This window comes from Tursiops truncatus, chromosome 1, assembly GCF_011762595.2.
Source record: "Tursiops truncatus isolate mTurTru1 chromosome 1, mTurTru1.mat.Y, whole genome shotgun sequence".
In the NCBI taxonomy this organism is placed as follows: domain Eukaryota; kingdom Metazoa; phylum Chordata; class Mammalia; order Artiodactyla; family Delphinidae; genus Tursiops; species Tursiops truncatus.
Window position 1 is genome coordinate 68398235 of NC_047034.1, and position 21807 is coordinate 68420041.

The following is a 21807-nucleotide window of genomic DNA, read 5'->3' on the forward strand; positions in this document are numbered from 1 at the left end:
GCGAATAACTTTTTAGTATTGTTCACTTTTTATCTGAAATTCAAATTTAACTTTTTATCTGAAATTCAAATTTAATTTAAATTTAAATTCAAATTTAACTTTAAATTTAATTTTATTTCCTGAATATGACAACTCTAAAACTTGTGCATCAGTGGATGGAGGTGGAGGACAAACAACTGAAATTGCAATAGTAGTCTCTTAGAATGTTAGAATGAGAAAGGCAGAGACTTGGGGAAAAGATTTGTATCTTGAATATTTAGTAATATAAAATAAAAAATTTTTTAAATGTAGCATAGTAAAGTGGTTAGAAATTTGCTGTTTGGAGTCAGGTGGGCTTGCTTTGGAATCCTGAAACATTCGGTAACGAACTGCACGACCTTGGGCAACTTAACATTTCTAAATCTATTTCCTCATCTGTAATATGTGAATAATTAACATTCTTTTATAAAGAGAATTGAAATGAGAAACTATATGAAAGGTGACTGGCGTAGACTCAATAGCTCAGAAACAGGATGCCATTATTAATGTAAGAATAGATTCTGAGCAAATTCTAAGTCTCTTGGGAATCTTGGTTATGAAGAAGAGTACCATTAAGAATTCCTGGATGGTTGAAATGGGTCTTTATAATCCTCGAGTTTCTCTTCTGCTCCTAATTTCTTATCGGGCAGTAGGGAAGGAAAGTCGGGGTGGGGGGGAGGATATCAAAATATTTGAGAGTAAATATCCATTAATGAGTGTTCCTGTATATAACGGGGGGGGGGGAATGAACAACCTAATGGAAAGTTTAGAAGAATAAATTAAAATGTTCAATAAATAAATGAAAATACTCTTTATCTCACTAATAATGAAAGAAGTGGTCTTAGATTAGTAAAGCAAGCAAAACAACAAATAGGTGATAACATCCCATGTTGACCAATGTGTGCAAAATGGGTACCTTCAGAAACTTGGTGAGACTGTATGTTGATACAGTCTTTTTGCAATCAGATAGTATCTACCAAAATGTTAAATACACATACCCTATTCCTGAACAATCTCATTTCCAGTCTTTAGCCTAAATCAGTAATAATGCAAATAGGCTAGATTATGTGTGGAAGCATCTTCATTAGGTCCTATTTTCTGGTAGATAAAAGTTAGGAGAAAAAACTTAAATGCCCATGAGTAGAATAATTTTAAAATGTGGTGCATTTATACCTTGCAGTTATTAAAAAGAATGAGTCTACATTTATATGTACTTAAATGTAGTGAGATCCATTGTATATAGTTAAGTGAGGAAAGAAGTTTGCAGAACATTATAATGGTATCTCCATTTTCATAAAATGATATGGATTGCATTAAAAACCTGAAAGACTACAGTCCAAACTGTTAGCAGTTGTTACTTCTGTGGACTTCCATTTCCAGTCATGATGGAGTAAGAGAGACCAGGTTTATCTTCCCACCTTAAATACCTGCATAACTGAACAAAATGTGTGAAACAAAGGTTTTCAGACATTGGACAACAGGCAGTGCGAGAGTGATTCTTGAGAGAAGGGAAATAAACAAGATGAGTCCTATGATTGTTTTAGCTTACTACCTGGAGAGAGTTTCCAGGCTGCAGTACAGGGAGGGGGGAAGAGCCCCGTGGTCTCACTGAGGAGACAGAGTTTAGAGTTCAGGGAAGTCAAGACAGCTAGAAGTTGCTGGGCAAAATACTAGAGAAGAGGGAGCTGCACAGAGAACCGTAGAGTTCTGCAGGGGATCCTGTCAGGACTTTGAGTACTAATCTGCACATGCATGTGAAGAAATGACCCAAAGCCTGGGAAAGAACCACTAGAGAGGAGAAGGCAGAACAATCCCATATTGAGCTCACATACTGGCCAATACAGACCTCCTGATACTACAGGGCATGATATAGAGATTTCAAATGGGTATTGCTTTAATAGTGGTGCCAAATTAGACCTAAGCTAAAGGCTGCTATGGACCCATCCTAACAAAACTTAAAAAGCAAGCCTCAGAAGGACCAACTAATTCCAAGTAACTGCATCCTAAACCAAAGCCCAACGGTATCTAAAGAAATATAACAAAAAATCCAGCATGTTAATACCATAAAATTCACAATGTGTGGCATCCAGTCAATGAATGTATGAACCCAGGGTCAACCTAGCTGTCCTGTTTTCTTATCAGAGTTGGCAGGAGGTGACATCGTGGGGCTTATTTAGCTCATTGGATCATTGTCTGTTTTTTTTCCCCCAGGACTCAGTTTTCACCCCAAAAGACCCTGGATCCTGACCAGTTTACACAATGGGGTCATTCAGTTATGGGACTATCGGATGTGTACCCTCATTGACAAGTTTGATGAACATGATGGTAAGATAACAGTTTCTAGGAGGAAGCTAAAAGAGATATAAATACTTATTGTCTTCTGGAGTAGTTTCAACTTTCTTTAGGATTATAGAGCATGGGAGGGATAGAACTGGAAAATTCTGAATAAGAATCACCTTAGAGACTAGGAAGCATAACTCTCTTTAACGTGTGTTGCCTGCCTTCTTCCCCAGGTCCAGTACGAGGCATTGACTTCCATAAGCAGCAGCCACTGTTTGTCTCTGGAGGAGATGACTATAAGATTAAGGTATAGAGGGTCTGTCATGACTGGGAGTAAAAGACAGGCAATGTGAAGTTTGGGAATTATGGAAGGGACTAAAAACCCAGACATCTCATTCATACAGAGCTCAGGCTTTTGACATTATCCAGAGCACTTATCCAGCAGACATTTATTGAATGCTTACTGTGTAGCAGGCACTGTTTTATATTTTTGGAATTCAAAAATAAATAAGAAATGGTTTCTGCTCTGAAGAGCTTTTGTTCTAATGGAGGAGTTAAATATATAGCCAAATAATAGCGTGTACAGTTTAGTGAGTAATACAATAGAGAGATAACCAAAGTGAAATAGGGAAGGACAATGTCGGTACAAAGACAAAAAGATATGACATAGCTGGATACATTGAGAAACTATAATTAGTTTTGTGTGGATAAAATCTGGACAAAAGGTGAGAGAAGGAGCAGAAGATGAGAAGGGCCAGATTATGGAGTATCTCTTTGTAGTGCTCAGAAGTTTAGATGTTATCATACAAAAAACAATGAGTCATTAAAGGCGTTTAAGTAGAGGAGTGACATCAGATTCACATTTTTTTGAAAAGGTTACTTGAGTGGCAGTATAGAGAAAAGAGGCAGATACCAGTTAGGAGACTCTTACAAAAGTCCATGTGGGAAATGAACAGAGCATGAGCTTAGGCAGTAACATTAAAAATGGAGAGGAGATGGGGGACTTCCCTGGTGGCACAGTGGTTAAAACTCCACGTTCCCGATGCAGGGGGCCTGGGTTCCATCTCTGGTCAGGGAAGTAGATCCCACATGCATGCCACAACTAAGGAGCCCGTGTGCTACAACTAAGGAGCTGGTTAGCCACAACTAAGGAGCCTGTGAGCTGCAACTAAGGAGCCCGTGAGCTGTAACTAAGAAGCCTGCCGGTCGCAACTAAGGAGCCCACGTGCCGCAACTAAGACATGACACAACCAAATAAATAAATAAATAGGACTTCCCTGGTGGTGCAGTGGTTAAGAATCCGCCTGCCAATGCAGGGGACACAGGTTCGAGCCCTGGTCTGGGAAGATCCCACATGCCGCGGAGCAGCTAAACTCGTGTGCCACAACTACTGAGCCTGCGCTCTAGAGCCCACGAGCCACAATTACTGAGCCCGCGTGCCTAGAGCCTGTGCTCCACAACAAGAGAAGCCACTGCAATGAGAAGCCCATGCACCGCAACGAAGAGTAGCCCCCGCTCACCACAACTAGAGGAAGCCCGCACGCAGCAGTGAAGACCCAACGCAGCCATAAAGAAATAAATGAATAAACAAACAAATAAATGGGAGAGGAGATGGTTGCATCTAACTGAACCAGAAAAATTTACTTCATGAAAAAAATAGTCTTCATAAGCTACCTCAGGGAGTTATAAATTATACAGAAGAACTTAGGTGACAGGCATGAAAAGTGACAGCTGCCTGTAGAGAAAAGAGGCATTAGAATTATAGGAAGGACAATTCTTTCTGGTTTCTAGGTTTTAGGCACTGATCCCGGGGGCAGTTAGTGGAAGCTCAAATCACCTGGTAGGCCTCAAAAGCTCCTAAGGGTATCACTTCCTTGTAATATTTCTAGTAGAGTGATGACCATTAAGTATTAATAATGGTTAACTTGGGTTCCTTATGATCTGTTTAAGAGAAAGACTGAGTGACATTGAAGAAAAAATTGTTTTTCCCCAAATCATTAAATTTTTGAAAAGGAGTTATCTTTCATTTGTACAAAATATCCAGATCAGTAGAGCAAATCAGTAGAGACAGAAAGTTGATTAATGGTTGTCTGGAGTTTGGTGGGGGGTTGGGAGAAAATGAGGACTACTAATGGGTATAGTTTTCTTTTGGGGGTGATGAAATGTTCTAAAATTTATTGTGCTGATGGTTGAACAACTATGAATGTATTAAAAAAAACACTGAATTCTATACTTTAAATGGGTGAATTAGATGGGATTTGAGTTATATCTTAGAGCTGTTATTAAATGAAGAAATTAGCTAGCTGTTGGGTGTGTACTGCTATTATGCTGTGGTTTAAATTTATGTTTCTCTAATGAAAGTGGGATTGTCTCGAAAAGTTATGTTTATGGACCATAATATTGTTTGCTATACTCAGATAAATGTAATATTAGTGTAATCTTGATTTACAAAGAGAAAGACAGGAATTACAAATGGCCAAGGTCTAAAAACCCTATAGGTCTTTCAGAATTCACAGTGCTGGAATTTGATAGAGGACTATAAAGGAGTCAAGACAGTTTGAAGCTAGAAATATGAAAGTTTAAAATACTGAACTCTATAAGAGGAAAAAAAGCTAGTTACAGGGCTTCCCTGGTGGCGCAGTGGTTGAGAGTCTGCCTGCCAATGCAGGGGACACAGGTTTGTGCCCCGGTCCAGGAAGATCCCACATGCCGCGGAGCGGCTGGGCCCGTGAGCCATGGCCGCTGAGCCTGCGCGTCCGGAGCCTGTGCTCCGCAACGGGAGAGGCCACAACAGTGAGAGGCCCACATACCGCAAAAAAAAAAAAAAAAAAGCTAGTTACAGAATAGTATTTATGGTATGATCTAATTTTTGTGTGAAACTCAAACTCCACTGTGTACATGTATATTTATTTATAGATGACTCAACAGATGAAGGTGAAGGTACTGGAATATTTTCACTTTTCATGTTATTTACCTTTTCTCATTTCTGCTGCACATACCTTTTGAGCATGTACTAAGTGTTAGCTGCTATGTTAGGTGCTAGGGGTATAGTGTTGAGCATGATGGACAAGGACTCCACCTTTAGGGAGCTTACATTCTTTTTTGGACAATCAGACGTAAGGGTTATTCAAATTTGTTACAGGAAATGGGATTACCTTTTGTGATTTATGAAAGAAAATTTAACAGTTTTTAAGTAAAAATAGGAAAGAATAGTAACAAGCTGGCCTAGATAGATTATAAACAAGCGTTAAATGTTATAGAAGGAAAAAAAGGCATCTGACCTCTTATTTTTACATTTTTGGGAGTTTTTCTGGATGGGAAGTGTGAGCTGTTGTACACTTATGGTCCTGGTTTCAGCGTCTTCCTCAATTGTGTCCATTGATGCCTGATACTTTGGTAGTTGGCTTAATTTCTTATCTGAATATGATGTTTTTCTGCTTAGCTCAGCCTAACTGAGCAATGCAGTATTTTCCATAGTGATGAGTTAAAATATGTTTGCATGATAGATGAGTACAGACCATGAATATATGGGCATCATTTGCCATCAAGTTAGGAGTCTAACAAAAGATGATGCTATATATTATATCATTGTTTCCTTTGCAGTCATATCCATCCTACTTTGTCTTATCCTGAGCTAAGGTGATAGGTAAGCACTAAGTAAGGGATCTGTATTCAAGCGAAGAACACAATAATGCAGTAGAAAGAAGAATTTCAAGTTGAGCCTTAGATAAGCATCTTGTCTTACGTTATCAAATACAGATGGTTTCTTACCAGAAAAAAAGAAAAACCTTTCCATAATTTTATCTTTAGGTTTCCCTAGCCTTGCCCTTTTTCCCTCCCCACATTTTGTTTAGCTGACTTATATTTTCATTCATGGTCTTTTCCCCTCAAACCTTAAACAAGATTCCCTATCAAGATTCTTACCTATTTAAAAATGACAAAATATAAATCCAAACTTGTTTATTGAGAAACCTGGGCCTTATAGAGGTGCAAGACCTTATGTCCTATTCCTTAGTTGAATTTTTCTCTTCGCAGGTTTGGAATTACAAGCTTCGGCGCTGTCTCTTCACATTGCTTGGGCACTTAGACTACATCCGCACTACGTTTTTTCATCATGTAAGTAGCCATTGTGGCTCTTGTTTTAGAGCATTCTTCAGTTTCCCTGTAGGAATCTTCTACTTGCTCCTCAAGCATCCATGCTTTGATAACAGAATTATGTTATTTGTTCTTCTAGGATCTGTGAGGTGTTGACCTTTCTGCTTTGTTTCCTTCTTCAAGAGGAAGCACTCAGGGTTATATTTGAATTTAATTTAATTGGATTCAGTGGGCTTTATGAGGAAGGCATTGATTCTATGTAGGGAAAAGCAGAGATTTGATTTTAGGTTTGCTGAGCTAGCACACAAAAGTTTGCAGGCTAATCACATGTAGGGTATTATTAAATAGTGTGTCTAGAGGAAGGTCAAGGTAAGATGCCATTTTGATGAGTTAACAAATGTTTTGAAACATTAACAATCCTGCGCTTTTATCCTAGGATTTTAGGGTCTGGTAGAGGCTATTCCTTTAGCCAAGCTTACTACCTTTCTTGATCTGTTAGGTATCACAGTAGACAGATACTGAGTTACAGATTAGAGACTCCCAACCTTTTAATCTAGTCCCAACCTGACTGGATTTCTCTATAATTATATGCTATTAGAATTCTACTATTCCTTGACTCTGAGTAAACTAAGTCTCTTGAATTAAGTAAGAAAGAATATAATGAAATAAGCAATAAATTCCTGGCTAATAATACTTTATTTCCTTTTTTAAAATTAAAAAAATTTTAGGATAGAATAGGAGACGATGAATGCTAAAATTATAGCTGAAACATTTGAGAATGAGGGCCATTCAATAAGATAATTTACTCAGAAGGAACTAATCGTCATTGCCATTCAGGGCTTGCTGAAGGCTCTTGCCTAGAACAAGTTGCCATTCAGCTGGAAAGTTATGAAAAGCTTATTTCCTTTTATTTTTTCAGTGTAATAAGTATATGTGTACCTTGTGCTTATTAAGTTCGTTGCTGAACACTGGAGATACAACTGTGACTAAGAAATACTTCCTTTTCTTAAAAAGCTTGAAGACTCTAAAAGGGCTGAATTGTTTTTACACGTTACTTTCTGCTTTGTTTACTGAGACTTGGGAATTTTTTGAGACTGGATGGTCTGACAGGGAGAAGTCAGACTTTAAAGCAGTATTCCAGGGGCTTCCCTGGTGGTGCAGTGGTTAAGAATCTGCCTGCCAATACAGGGGATACGGGTTTGAGCCCTGGTCCGGGAAGATCCCACATGCCGTGGAGCAACTAAAGCCCATGTGCCACAACTACTGAGCCTGTGCTCTAGAGCCCGAGAGCCACAGCTACTGAAGCCTGCGTGCCTGGAGTCCATGCCCCGCAACAAGAGAAGCCACCATAATGAGAAGCCCGCGCACCACAAGGAAGACCCAACACAGCCAAAAATTTTTTAAAATAATAATAAATAAATAAATTTATTAAAAAACAAACAATATTATAATCTTAGGGTTAAAGAGAAGAAATCCTTTCACAAGATCTTAATTTACAAGATTATTTATAAATATAAATCATATATACATATGCACATATGTAAAAGTAAATGTAAATATGTTTTACACTATTTGCCTCTGAGAACCTATTATGTCTGGCTTCCACTCTTAAACCTTATAGCTGAAAGTGCCGAAGCTGGGAAAAGCTGGTAGAATGGTAAGGAGGAATAGATAACTAGCCTGATAAGTCAAAATCGCTTAGAAACTAGCTGAGACGTTAGGCAACGGAATATTTCCTCCAAAGAGATAAATGGGTTACAGCAGCCTGGAAGAACACATTTGTTTCATGTTCAAACCCTTTGTCTGGAATATTTTTCAGGAATATCCTTGGATTCTGAGTGCTTCAGATGATCAGACCATCCGAGTGTGGAACTGGCAATCTAGGACCTGTGTCTGGTAAAGCAGGAGACAGCTCAAAAAACTTTCATTTCCTAGTATTTTCATAATCAGCTTCTCTTCAGAATAATCATCTCCCTTCACTAATGGGTTATGTCCGCTGATTAATTACTGATTATATTTGTAAGACACTCTTGTGTATAAAATGATAAATACAGAAGCAATCTCATTAGTAATATATGAACCTGGATTTACTGGTCATTTCTTACCAGGCAAAGGAGGTCATATAGCTAGGCTTTTAGAACAAAATTTTTGGCTGGTTTTCAGTTCTGTTCCCGTGAAACCTGAGTCAAGATCTAGACTTCTGTCCTGCTTTGTATTTGGGTGTAGAGCTTTCCTTAAGTATGTAAGGACCATTTAAAGTTATGGCCTTTAAGAGGGATACCCCACTAAAATCTAACATAGCTTCCAGTATGAATTACTAAGATTTCATTTATTTTAGTATTTTAATGCATCTTTAATCTGAGAGGAAAGCTGTACAGTCTCAGTTCTCCTGAAGTTAGTAATATGTAGATACTAAAACATTACAGGCAAGAAGAGAGCCACTCTTGGAACAGCTGACCTTGCTTATTATTATTAGTTCAGAATTGTTAGGATGACTTGCCTTTGCCTTCAAAAAAGTATAATTGGACCTGCATCTGCTCAATATGGAACATGGTATTTAGCATGTAGGAATCTGTAGATTCCTGCCTCTAATTTGGTATTGTCTTTCTTTTTTCCTCTTGCAGTGTGTTAACGGGGCACAATCATTATGTAATGTGTGCTCAGTTCCACCCCTCAGAAGACCTGGTTGTATCAGCCAGCCTGGACCAGACTGTGCGCGTTTGGGATATTTCTGGTGAGCTGCCCAAGTTCAGGGGACAACCTAGTGGTGTCTGGCGCAAAACTGCAATTGCTTAAAATAGTGAGGGTAGTTGGCTTAGAACAGGAAAACTTAGAATATTCTGTTCTCATGTAATAGTGTCTTTGATTTTGAGGGTATTAAATCTGCTTTGACGGTTCTTCGTGTTAGAGGTATTCTAAGAAAAGTGGCTGCTCTAGAAAATCCATTTTACGTTGAAGAAAATTTCACCTTTTAGTTCAGTTTTAGGGAGTATTTGATTAAGAATCGAGCTTTCCACTAAAATAAAAAAAATCTTTGACAAAAATAAATTTTGGGAGTAGATTAGTGCAGGGAAGCAGGGCTCTTGGATCCTGTGGCTTCATTTAGAAATAGGAAAATCCTTCTATTATATATCTTCTAGTGTAAGGAGCATGAGGGTTGGACAAGGGATTTTCACGTCCAGAAAACCTTTTAACTGGCAGACTTCTAGGATGAAAAATAACTTGTAGATTTTGGAGTGTTGTCATAATCCCTCCTTTCACAGTTTGTATACAGTGTCTTGATTTTGAGATAAGGATTTAAATTTTTAGTGCTTTATAGAGGAGAACTGAGAATTTAAATGCAGAGGAAGGACTGTACCTATGAGATTGACATGCTGGAAAAATGGAAGTGCTTTGTTGAGAAATGGAATAGGGAAATGAAATTCTAAACGCTATGGTTCTCTGCCCAGTTAAATTTACTTATCACTTCCTGAATTGTTTCTAGTTGTTTGTTGCCTTAGAAATTCTTAGAGATTGGGTTCTCTGAAAGGTCCATGACTAGACCACAGAACACTGTTTTCATTCTGTAAAAGGAAGGACTCCTCATAGGTCCTTGCCTGGTTCTTTGTGGTAATAAAGAAAGTTGATAACTTTTCCCAACTCCCTTGTGGCATGATGGGCTGGGGCAGTATAATACTTGCTGTTTTAACAAGCAAGATAGACAATTTGGATTCCTGGGTGTAGCATTTGAAATGTTATAATAGTAGGTGTTTAAGATTCATGTAGTATAGAGACAAGCCAAGGGGAAGATGAGGACAGTTGGAAGTAGAACCTCTGCATCATGCTGTGTTTGCAGTTTCAAAGGTTCAGAATTAGAAGGGAGTGGTATAAACAAGACTGTCTTGGAGATAGGGCAGTTGTCCTCTCTTCTGCTAGGGCTTTTGCCATTGCAGTTTTTCGTCAGACTGGCTAGGCTTTTTGAAGTACACCCAGATGTGACCAGCCATGCCAGCAGAAGGTGTTAGGTACAGGCACTGTGAGCCTGTGTCCTCTCCTCACTGCTAGTACCAGGGAGCTTACTCTTCACTCCCGCAGTAACCTAGCTATGGCTTTCCATGGTTTTTCACTGTGCACGCATTCAAAGCACCCTCTCTGTCTCAGGATATGGGAGCCTGATGGGGTTGGATCCCGGGTCATGCTGTTCCAGCTGATCAGGGGCAATTACTTAGAATAGCCTTTCCCAACTGGGGATCTGTGGGAGAATTATGTGCTACTCAAACACTTTGAGTGACTGTTTTCTCAGTTCTTCTAAGAATGGTATACAGGTAATGCCATTCTAGATCATAGAGAAGTTCATTTGTTACATGCATAGACTGGTGGTTTGGCCACTGGGGCTTAATTCTTTCATAGTGCATCGGGTTGGAGGGGCCTTATACTGCTCCACTCTTAAGAGTACTGTTTATGCCACCTGATTCTGGCAGAGCAGGTTCCCTGTGGCCTAGCTAAAGCAATTTGGGGCACTTAGGTGAATGGATTCTCTTTGGTCATCATGAAATGCCCAAGGCAAGAAATCCTTTTCTTCACTTTTGTAGGAAAACATATTTGCATCAGAATCAAAGGCCCTAAAATCAGAGAAGAGAGGGAGAGGGTCTGACCCCATTGGGTTTATGCTTGCTCTTGAATGTGTGAAGTGCATGGATTACTATATAATAACATTACAATTGCTATACCTAGCATATGTGATACTGAAATTTTATGCTAATGTTACTAATGTTAATTCTCTCTTTACCATTCTAAGTGTTTTTCTGTATTCACAACTCTCTTGATTTCCAGTAACCCTTTAACCAGAGTGGAAGGAGATGCTTTGGTATTTAACCAAGTGGAAGGAGCTTTTGGTTAGACTTACGCATTCTTTCCTTTTCTGGAAGTCAGCATACTCTTTTTAGCAGAGTTATTTTGCCTGGGTTCAAATAAATCTGAACACAGGAAGAGAAATTAGCAGTCAGCTCTGTTAGGAACCAGAGTTAATATTTCCAGTGTTTCCAGGAGGGAAAAAGTTAGTTCTGAGTCAGAGAACAAAAACCCTCAAATTTAGAGGACTGGTGAAAATTCTAATCTTTCTGAGTGACTCTCTTTGAAGGGGGACACTCTCTGAACTAAGTAAATAATAAGAAAACAGAGGTCTTAAAGGAAAACCTGTCTTCTTGATACCCCTCCCATTAGGATTAACCCACAGGGCTTAGCTTAACTTGATCTTTTGTATTAGCCTGGCAAAAAATATTTGCTTAAAAGGGAATATATTTACAACCTAGATTTAAAAGATAGGTTACTTTTTTAGCTTGAGCTTCCAGGTAAACTGACAGTGAAATTATTTTAATGTGCTTATACTTTTGCATGTCAAGCCCATATAATTCAGCCTTAATCTTTGAAATGACTACTAAAAAAGTATTAATTTGCTGCCAAATCCTGTCCTCATCCCTCTCTTTTTACTACTTCCCCTGGTTCCGACTGGGAAGTGTGCGTCAAACTGGTCCATTCTGAGTGTGTCCTCCCCTCCCTCTGGATCTGAGTAGCTGCTGTAGAAATTTTCCATCTGTCGTTCAGTCCTAGTGAGTAGCTTGTCGAAGGCTCAAATATTTCTTCTCTAAGTATCTTCACTGCCTGTCACTATTCATCTCTCTGTTTTTGCTCTTCCCCTTTTCCTGGATCATTACAAGCAAGTGCAACAAAGGCTTCCATTCTGTCATACAGCTTTCCATTTAATGTGTTTGTTGAAGCTTATTGGAGGTGAAGTTCCTCGCAGCTGTCTGTCTTTGTATCTTCCTTTGAATCTGTTTCCTGCACCAGACTCATTAAAAAGTTGACAGATCCCATTAAAGGGATAAATGAAATAAGTGAAAGGAGACATCCCTATGATGATGTATTTTTGAAACCTTAGGAGAATGAATTTTTTTTAAAGCATTGGTTTTATTTCTTTCTACCTGTTGGCTAAATGCTTATCATGGACAGAGTACAAGATAATTAAAACTGTCATGTCCTTTTAGGCACTTGCTTCTCTAATGCTGATGTTTAGGTGCCATTGTACTAGAAGAGATACATTGTAATTTTAAAACAATGGAGATAAATACAATCATTGAACTTAAGTTTTTGTATTTTCTTACAGGTGCCAAAATTTAGGCTTAAAACTATGTAGGTTTTATTTTAAGTGATAGCTTTTATTTCCCCCCATTACAGATATTTGTTCTTTTTACTTTATAAGTGCCAGGTAGTTTCATCTTCCTCTCCCCCCACCCCCAAATACTCCAAAAGATAGGATTTTAGTCCCAATCCTATTTTCTCTCTGTAAGCTGGTATAATTATCCCTGCTTGCCTACCTCGAAGCGTCATTACCCAGATCAGCTTTGAAAACACAAAGTGCTTTTCACCTGTAAGGTAGTAGTGTTACTGTAATTTTGGTTCTGACTATAGCACAAAATATCAAATTTTAAAGACAGGTTGTGGTTGAGCCATAAATGTGGGCCCTATACAAATAAGACTCTCCTTATCTTGGTGTCTTTTTTGTTTTGTTTCGTCTGGTTTCTTCCTATCCTTCTATCTATCTATTTATTTTTGGCTGCGTTGGGTCTTTGTTGCTGTGTGTGGGCTTTCTCTAGTTGCAGCAAGTGGGAGCTACTCTTCGTTGCAGTGCACGGGCTTCTCATTGCAGTGGCTTCTCATTGCAGGGCACGGGCTCTAGGCGCACGGGCTTCAGTAGTTGTGGCACACGGGCTCAGTAGTTGTGGCACATGGGCTTAGTTGCTCCGCAGCATGTGGGATCCTCCTGGACCAGGGATCAAACCTGTGTCCCCTGCATTGGCAGGCGGATTCTTTTTTTTACTTTTAATTTTCTTTTAACATCTTTATGGAGTATAATTACTTTACAATGTTGTGTTAGTTTCTACTGTATAACAAAGTGAATCTGTTATATGTATACATATAGGCAGACGGATTCTTAACTACTACGCCACCAGGGAAGTCCTTATCTGTTGTTTTTGAATTATGGGCTGATTTCTCCCTTTAGTCTCCAAAAGTTTTAATAGCAAGATACATATATTCAGATCTATAACCAGTCTTTTGAGCAAGTGTTTAAAGGGATATGACAGTTTTAATAATTTTTGTCCCACGCTCAAGAGTCAAGAAGAAGATATGAGTACACTTTTTGCACAATTTGTAGTTTTACAATATCATCCACCAAATAAGCTGTTTTATATTTGATAGTTTTAGTTTCCTTAACTCCTTTGGAACTTCCTCATGAGTTGCCTAGAAGCTTCTAGTTTGAGAGAGCTGCGTCCTCCCCAAATGACTTTTCTTTTAAAATTTTTTGAGATGATAGAAGAAAAGTTGCTATAGATTTCATGAAGTTGAAAGTAGAAATTGAATGTTTACCATTTGAGACCAAATTTCAAGAATATTGAAGAATGGAAATGGGTGTTATCTCAAGTAGACAGCTCTTGAGATGAGGTTTGTTGAAGAAATTAGCTATGTCAGAAGTTTGGATTGTCCTCCTCTGGGAAGAAGTCCTAGTAATGGGTCTGTTAAGGGAGGAGAAGAGAAGATAGTGAATGTACTTCACTATTTTGAACAGGTTTTTTTTTGTTTGTTTTTTGTTTGTTTGTTTTGGCTGCACCGCACGGCACGTAGGATCTTAGTTCCCCAATCAGGGATTGAACCCGTGCCCCCTGCAGTGGGAATGTGGAGTCTTAACCACTGGACCTCCAGGGAAGTCCCTCGAACGGTTTTAGAAAGAGATAGAGAGAAGCTCCTGCATCTTTCTTTAGTCTCTCTAAATTTCTTTTTCCCTTCTTTTTCCTTAATGTTAGTCTATCACTGTACCTTTCTGCATTTCTGTCACTGTGCTCTTTTTGGTAACATTATGTTTACATTTTTCATCCCACTCCTTACCCCTTCAAAGGTCTAAGGAAAAAAAACTTGTCTCCTGGTGCAGTGGAGTCGGATGTGAGAGGAATAACTGGGGTTGATCTGTTTGGAACTACGGATGCAGTGGTGAAGCATGTACTGGAGGTACTTATCTCTCAGGGAAACAGTGACAATATGCCGTTCATTTATTCATTCCTTCAACAAAGACTTATGCAGGGTTTACTGAGTGCCAGGCACTATTTGAGGCACTGAAAATAGAATAGTGGGTGAGCCAACAGAGAAATGAAGCTTATGTGCTACCTGAGGGAGAGTCATGTTACCTTATAAACATGAAAGCTGGCATGAGCTCCATCACCATCCCAAAGCAGAGCCCATTGTCAAGCCTCTTGAAGGGGAAGGGGAGGATAGTTCATCAAAGTTATTGAGAACCAACCATGTGTAAATAACTTGCATGCATGGTGGGAAAATAGAAAAGCATAAGGGAAACAAACTAGATTTTAAAAAATAATCCTTACAGCTATCTACTGGTAGAGATATTATTAACCTCATTTTGCAGATGAAAAAATTGAGATTTACGGAAATTAAGTGGTTTACCAAAGTCTACACAAGTCTACTAAGTTGAAGAACTAGGCTTTGAACTTGGATCTATCTGACTCCAAACCAAGCTGCTTTTCACCGCAGAATGGTACCTCTCAAAAATACTGCTAATTCGAAACTACCTTATCTGTGATTCTGTTATGATACAGAGTATAAACTTACAAATAGGGTAAAAGATATCTTAAAATCAGCAGTTCTTAAACTTTTTGGTCTGAGGACCTTTTTATACACTTAAAAGTTATTTAGGACCCCGGAGAGTTTTTGTTTATGTGCATATCTCAATTTTTATCATATTTGAAATTAAAACCAAGAACTCTTAAAACATGGACTATATAAGGATAAAGTCTTTTAGCCACCAAAGCAGTGACATCATCACATGTCATGTAACCTCTGGAAAACTCTGCAGTCATGAGAGAATAAGAGTGAAAGGGGCAAATAATGTTTTGGTGTTATTACGAAAATCGTTTTAGACCCTGCAGATTTCCTGAAAGGTTCTTGGAACTCATCTAAGAGTTTCTTGAGCACACTTTGAGAATTTCTTCATTAAGTTATAAAATTGGCTTTATTCTTGAGATGCTAATAACTAGTTGGAGAAATAAAATATAAGTAGACAAGTAACAAAACAAGGTAGCATATCCCAAATGCAAATGAAGCTGAATTTGGGAGTAGAAGGATTTGGGAATTCCCATGAGAATTTGGGAATAATATTAGATAGATTGATATAGTAATTCTCATGGTCAGATCTTAGAGCAGCAGTCCCTTGAGTCTTTTCACATGAAGAGTAAAAATCAGAGACATCGTTTATAACCACTAGCATGGTCCATTGGTTTGCTTTGAGTAACAGATATAAAGAAGAACGACTTTTTTAGTTTAGAAGAACCACCTTTTTTGTACAGGGTCATGATCGTGGAGTTAACTGGGCTGCCTTCCACCCCACTATGCCCCTCATTGTATCTGGGGCAGATGACCGTCAAGTGAAGATCTGGCGCATGAACGGTGAGTGAACCAGTGACAGTATCACCATACCTAAAATATTGGCTGCTGGCCAGCAAGGTGAAGTAGCCAGGTTTTCCAGACTTAGTGACCCATTTTCCTACCTTAGGTTGTTAAGCTAATCCTGGGAGCATGACAATTGCCTTATTCCCTTTTTTTCCTTTGATGGCATCCTGATTTTGAGGAGTGTGAACATAATTAAAAATAAGAATTCATTTATTCAACAAATATTTATTGAGTACCTACTTTGTACTAACCATTGTTCAGGGTTCTGAAGATAACAGTGATGACTGAACCAGATAACATTCCTGCCCCATGAAGAGTCCATTTATTCTATAGTGGCAGCTAGTGACAGAGCAGGGTAAGGAGATAAAGAATGACAGAGAAGAGGTGTTATAATTGATAAGAGGGTGAGAATGAAATAACAAAGAAATATGTAAAGATTCAGAGTCTTAAATGAAGAAAATTGCCCTATTAGAAAGGAGTTGGTAACTTAACATTTTGTAGTAATACCTAGCATTTGGTTAGAGGATGTCATAATTTGAAATCCCAAACTTAAAGTAGTAGGGAGTTGTAGTGACCTAATTCTTCTTTGTCCTTCAGAATCAAAGGCATGGGAAGTTGATACCTGCCGGGGCCATTACAACAATGTATCTTGTGCTGTCTTCCACCCTCGCCAAGAGTTGATCCTCAGCAATTCTGAAGACAAGAGTATCAGAGTCTGGGACATGTCTAAGCGGTAAGGGGGTTACAATGGTGTGTGACCAAACCCAGGGGAAAGCTCCTTTCTCTCTCTTACTCTCTCTTTTTAAAAATTAGATTAGAATACTTTTTGTTTCTCATCATCCTCAGCATGTAGAAAAATCAAATAACATATTATGAAAACGTGAAGGGACCTAGTGTTAGCCAACATTTACAAATCTTCCATGAAATAGAAATTTCTGTGTATGTTCTTTTTCTCCTCTAAATTTAAGCAGGTTCTTCTGTAGCTACAGAAATAAGAAATATTAAATGAAAACAGTACAGTAGAAAATTATGATGAGTGGGGCGAGTTGTAATATCAAAATAGTAGAGTCAGTTTGAAGTCCTCTTTTGTTTTTTGTTTTTTGTTTTTTTCTTTGGTCATGCTGCACGTGGCATGTGGGATCTTAATTCCCAGACCAGGAATCAAACCCAAATCCCCTGCACTGGAAGTTTGGAATCTTAACCACTGGACCACCAGGGAAGTCCCTGAAGTCCTCTTTCTGTTCCTTGGTAGAATTTATCATGACTGTCTTTATTTAGAATATGCAGTTCACTGTCCTTGATTTAGCTTTTTAATCAGTGTGCTGGCCTACCACTTAATACTCTTGTATGTGATAGGCTGAAGTTTCCTTGGAAATTAATATTTTTCTTTGTGTACCTTTTACTTTCCTAGGACTGGGGTTCAGACCTTCCGCAGGGACCATGATCGTTTCTGGGTCCTAGCTGCCCACCCTAACCTTAACCTCTTTGCAGCAGGTAAAGGCCATTTCTTCTTTTTTCCTTTGGTTCAAAGTTTATAAGACTTGAGAGTGATTCTCCATTAGCTTTGTCTCCAGCAAGTACATAGTAGGATGACAAGGAAAAATAGAAGTCTCAGAGCCACCTAGTTGAAGCTTTTCTCCTTTTTAACTCCCTTACCTTCTTGGTATAGTGTTCTTTATCCACCAAAATTCATTTAATAATAAAGCCCATTCTCTCCCTTTTTTTTTTTTCTTTTGGCCATGCCGCATGGCTTGTGGGATCTTAGTTCCCCAGCCAGGGATTGAACCTGGGCCCTTGGCGGTGAGAGCACTGAGTCCTAACCACTGGACCTCCAGGGAATTCACCTAAAGCCCATTCTCTTTGATTAGTTCCTAGGAGACTTAGAGGCTAATACTGGACACTTGAGGTTCCTAGACTGAGGAGCTAGAAGCTGAGTTTTATTCATTCGTTTAGCAAATACATACTGAGTATCAGCCCTAGTCTGGGTGCTGGTATTCTAGCAGTGCATAAAACAATGTCTCTTACTTTATAGAACTTAATTTTGAGTTATAATTAACTTAAAATATTTTATTAGTTTCACAACATAGTGATTTGATTTTTTTTTCTTAATTTTATTTTTTTGTCTTTGGCTGTGTTGGGTCTTCGTTGCTGCACACAGGCTTTCTCTAGTTGCGACAAGTGGGGGCTGCTCTTCATCATGGTGCGTGGGCTTCTCATTGCAGTGGCATCTCTTGTCGCGGAGCACAGGCTGTAGGCGCATGGACTTCAATAGTTGTGGCTAACGGACTCTAGAGTACGGGCTCAGTAGTTGGGGCTCACGGGCTTAGTTGCTCCACGATATGTGGGATCTTCCCGGACCAGGGCTCGAACCCGTGTCCCCTGCATTGGCAGGCAGATTCTTAACACTGTGCCACCAGGAAAGCCTGATTTGATATTTTTATACATAATGATCACTACAATAAGACCAGGCCACAACGGTGAGAGGCCCGCGTACCACCAAAAAAAAAAAAAAAGTCTGTTTCTATTTTGTTTTGTTTGTACATTTGTTTTTGTGTTTTTTTGGCGGTACACGGGCCTCTCACCGTTGTGGCCTCTCCCGTTGCGGAGCACAGGCTCCGGACGACGCGCAGGCTCAGCGGCCATGGCTCATGGGCCCAGCCGCTCTGCGGCATGTAGGATCTTCCCGGACCGGGGCACGAACCCATGTTCCCTGCATCAGCAGGCGGACTCTCAACCACTGCGCCACCAGGGAAGCCCTGTACATTTGTTTTTCAAATTCCACATATAAGTGAAATCATACAGTAATTATTTTTCTCTGACTTATTTTGCTTAGCATAATACCCTCCATGTCCATCCATGCTGTTGCAAATGCAAGATTTCATTCTTTTTTATGGCTGAGTAATATTTCATTGTATATGTATACCACATCTTCTCTATCCATTCATCTATTGATGGACACTTAGGTTACTTCCATATCTTGGCTGTTGTAAGTAGTGCTTCAAAGAACATTGGGGTACATATATCTTTTTTTTTTTTTTTTTGTGGTACGCGGGCCTCTCACTGTTGTGGCCTCTCCCGTTGTAGAGCACAGGCTCCCGACGCGCAGGCTCAGCGGCCATGGCTCACGGCCCTAGCTGCACCGTGGCATGTGGGATCTTCCCAGACCGGGGCACGAACCCGTGTCCCCTGCATCGGCAGGCGGACTCTCAACCACTGCGCCACCAGGGAAGCCCCATATATCTTTTTGAATTAGTGTTTTTGTTTTCTTTTGATAAATACCCAGGAGTGGAATTGCTGGATCATATATGGTAGTTCTATTTTTAATTTTTTTGAAGAACCTCCATATTGTTTTCCATAGTGGCTACAACAATTTAAATTCCCACTAACGGTGCACAAGGGTTCCCTTTTCTCCAAAGCCATGTCAACACTTGTTTCTTGTCTTTTTTTTTGTGGTACGTGGGCCTCTCACTGTTGTGGCCTCTCCCGTTGCAGAGCGCAGGCTCAGCAGCCATGGCTCAGGGGCCCAGCCGCTCCGCGGCATGTGGGATCTTCCCGGACCAGGGCACGAACCCGTGTCCCCTGCATCGGCAGGCGGACTCTCAACCACTGCGCCACCAGGGAAGCCCTGTTTCTTGTCTTTTTGATAATAGCCATTCTGTTAGATGTGAGGTGGTATCTCATGGTTTTGATTTGCATTACTCTGATGATTAGTGATGAGAACCTTTTCATGTGCCTGTTGGCTATCTATATGTCTTCTTTGAAAAAATATCTATTCAGGTATTCTGCTTATTTTTAAATTGGCTTATTTGATTTTTGATATTGAGTTGTATGAGTTCTTTATGATTGTTTTTTTTTTTTTTTGGCCACACCACACTGCATGTGGGATCTTAGTTCTCTGACCAGGGATCGAACCTGGGCCCCCTGCAGTGGAAGTGTGGAGTCTTAACCACTGGACTGCCAGAGAAGTCCCAGTTGTATGAGTTCTTCACATTTTGGATATCAACCCCTTATCAGATATATTGTTTGCAAATATCTTCTCTCATTCAGTAGGTTGCCTTTTTGTTTTGTTGGTGGTTTCCTTTGCTGTACAAAAGCTTTTTAGCTTGATGTAGTCCCATGTGTTTATTTTCGTTTCCCTTGCCTGAGGAGACATATCCAAAAAAATGCTGCTAAGACTGATGTCAAAGAGGTTACTGCCTACACTTTCTTCTAGGAGTTTTATGGTTTTAGGTCTTACATTTAAGTCTTTAATCCATTTTGCATTTATTTTTGTACATGGTTTAAGAAAGTGGTTCAGTTTGATTCTTTTATATGTAGCTATCCAGTTTTCCCAGCACCATTTATTGAAGAGACTGCCTTTTCCCTATTGTATATTTTTGCCTCTTTTGTCATAGATTAATTGACCATGTGAGCATGAATTTATTTCTGGGCTCTCCATTCTGTTCCATTGATCTATGTGTCTGTTTTCGTGCCAGTATCATACTGTTTTGATTACTATAGATTTCTAATATAGTTTCCAGTCTGAGAGCATGATACCTCCAGTTTTGTTCTTCTTTCTAAAGAATGCCATGGTGATTTGGCAACTTTTGTGGTTCCATACAAATCTTAGGAGTATTTGTCTCGTTCTATGAAAAATACCATTGGTATTTTGATAGGGATTGCACTGAATCTGTAGGTTGCTTTGAGTAATATGGACATTTTAACAATATTGATTCTTCCAATCCATGAGCATGGTATATCTTTCCATTTATTTGTGTCATCTTCAATTTCTTTCATCAGTGTCTTATAGTTTTCAGAATACAGGTCTTTTACCTTCCTTGGTTAAATTTATTCCTAGATTTTTTATTCTTTTTTGATGCAATTGTAAATGGGATTTTTTTCTTCATTTCTCTTTCTGATATTCCAATAGATTTCTGTATATTAATTTTGTTTCCTCCAATTTTACTGAATTAATTTATTAGTTCTAATAGTTTTTTTGTGGAATCTTTTGGGCTTTCTATATAGTATTGTCATCTGCAAATAGTGACAGTTTTATTTCTTCCTTTGCAATTTAGATACCTTTTCATTTTCTTGCCTAATTACTGTGGCTAGGACTTCCAATACTATGTTGAATAGAAGTGACGAGAGTGGGTATCATTTTCTTTTTCCTGATCCTAGTGGAAAAACTTTCAGCTTTTCACCATTGAGTATGATGTTAGCTGTGTGTTTGTCACGCAGGGCCTTTATTATGTTGAGGTATTTTCCCTCTATACCCACTTTGCTGAGAGTTTTTATCATAAATGGATGTTAAATTTTGTCAAATGCTTTTTCTACATCTATCGACATGATCATATGATTTTTACCCTTCATTTTGTTAATGTGGTGTATCACATTGATTTATGGATGTTAAACCATCCTTGCATCCCTGGAATGAATTGTGCTTGACCGTGGTGTATTATCCTTTTAATGTATCATTGTACTTGGTTTGCTAATATTTTGTTAAGGATTTTTGCATCTATGCTTATCAGGGATATTGGCCTATAATTTTTGGTTTCTTATGATCTTTGCCTGGTTTTGGTATCAAGGTAGTGCTGTCCTCATTAAATGAGTTTGGAAGTGTTTTTTCCTCTTCAATTTTTGGAATAATTCAAAAAGGATAGATATTAACCCTTCTTTAAATGTTGATAGAATTTACCTTTGAAGCCATCTGGACCTGGAGTTTTGTTCTTTGGGAGTTTGCTGATTACTGATTCAGTTTTGTTAGTAATTGCTCTATTCAGGTTTTCTGTTTCTACATGACTCAGTCTTGGAAGATTGTATGTTTCTAGGAATTTATCCATTTAGGTTGTCTAATTTGTTGGCATATCATTGTTTGTAGTATTCTCTTACAATCAGTCCTTTGTATATCTGTGCTGTCAGTTGTAATTTCTCCTCTTTCATTTC

General features: G+C 38.9%; 1 protein-coding gene across 2 annotated transcripts in view; it reads left to right on the forward strand.

Annotated features, from left to right (window-relative positions):
* The window catches only part of COPA (COPI coat complex subunit alpha), a 50392-nt gene that overhangs the window by 727 nt on the left and 27858 nt on the right, over positions 1-21807 (forward strand). For both annotated transcript variants that reach the window (XM_033856396.2, XM_004312668.4), the window contains exons 2-10: positions 2230-2343; positions 2532-2605; positions 6334-6414; positions 8213-8289; positions 9018-9127; positions 14324-14433; positions 15783-15882; positions 16483-16618; positions 17297-17379. In XM_033856396.2, the coding sequence (XP_033712287.1) occupies positions 2230-2343; positions 2532-2605; positions 6334-6414; positions 8213-8289; positions 9018-9127; positions 14324-14433; positions 15783-15882; positions 16483-16618; positions 17297-17379 (885 nt within the window). The remainder of the gene's footprint in view (positions 1-2229; positions 2344-2531; positions 2606-6333; positions 6415-8212; positions 8290-9017; positions 9128-14323; positions 14434-15782; positions 15883-16482; positions 16619-17296; positions 17380-21807) is intronic.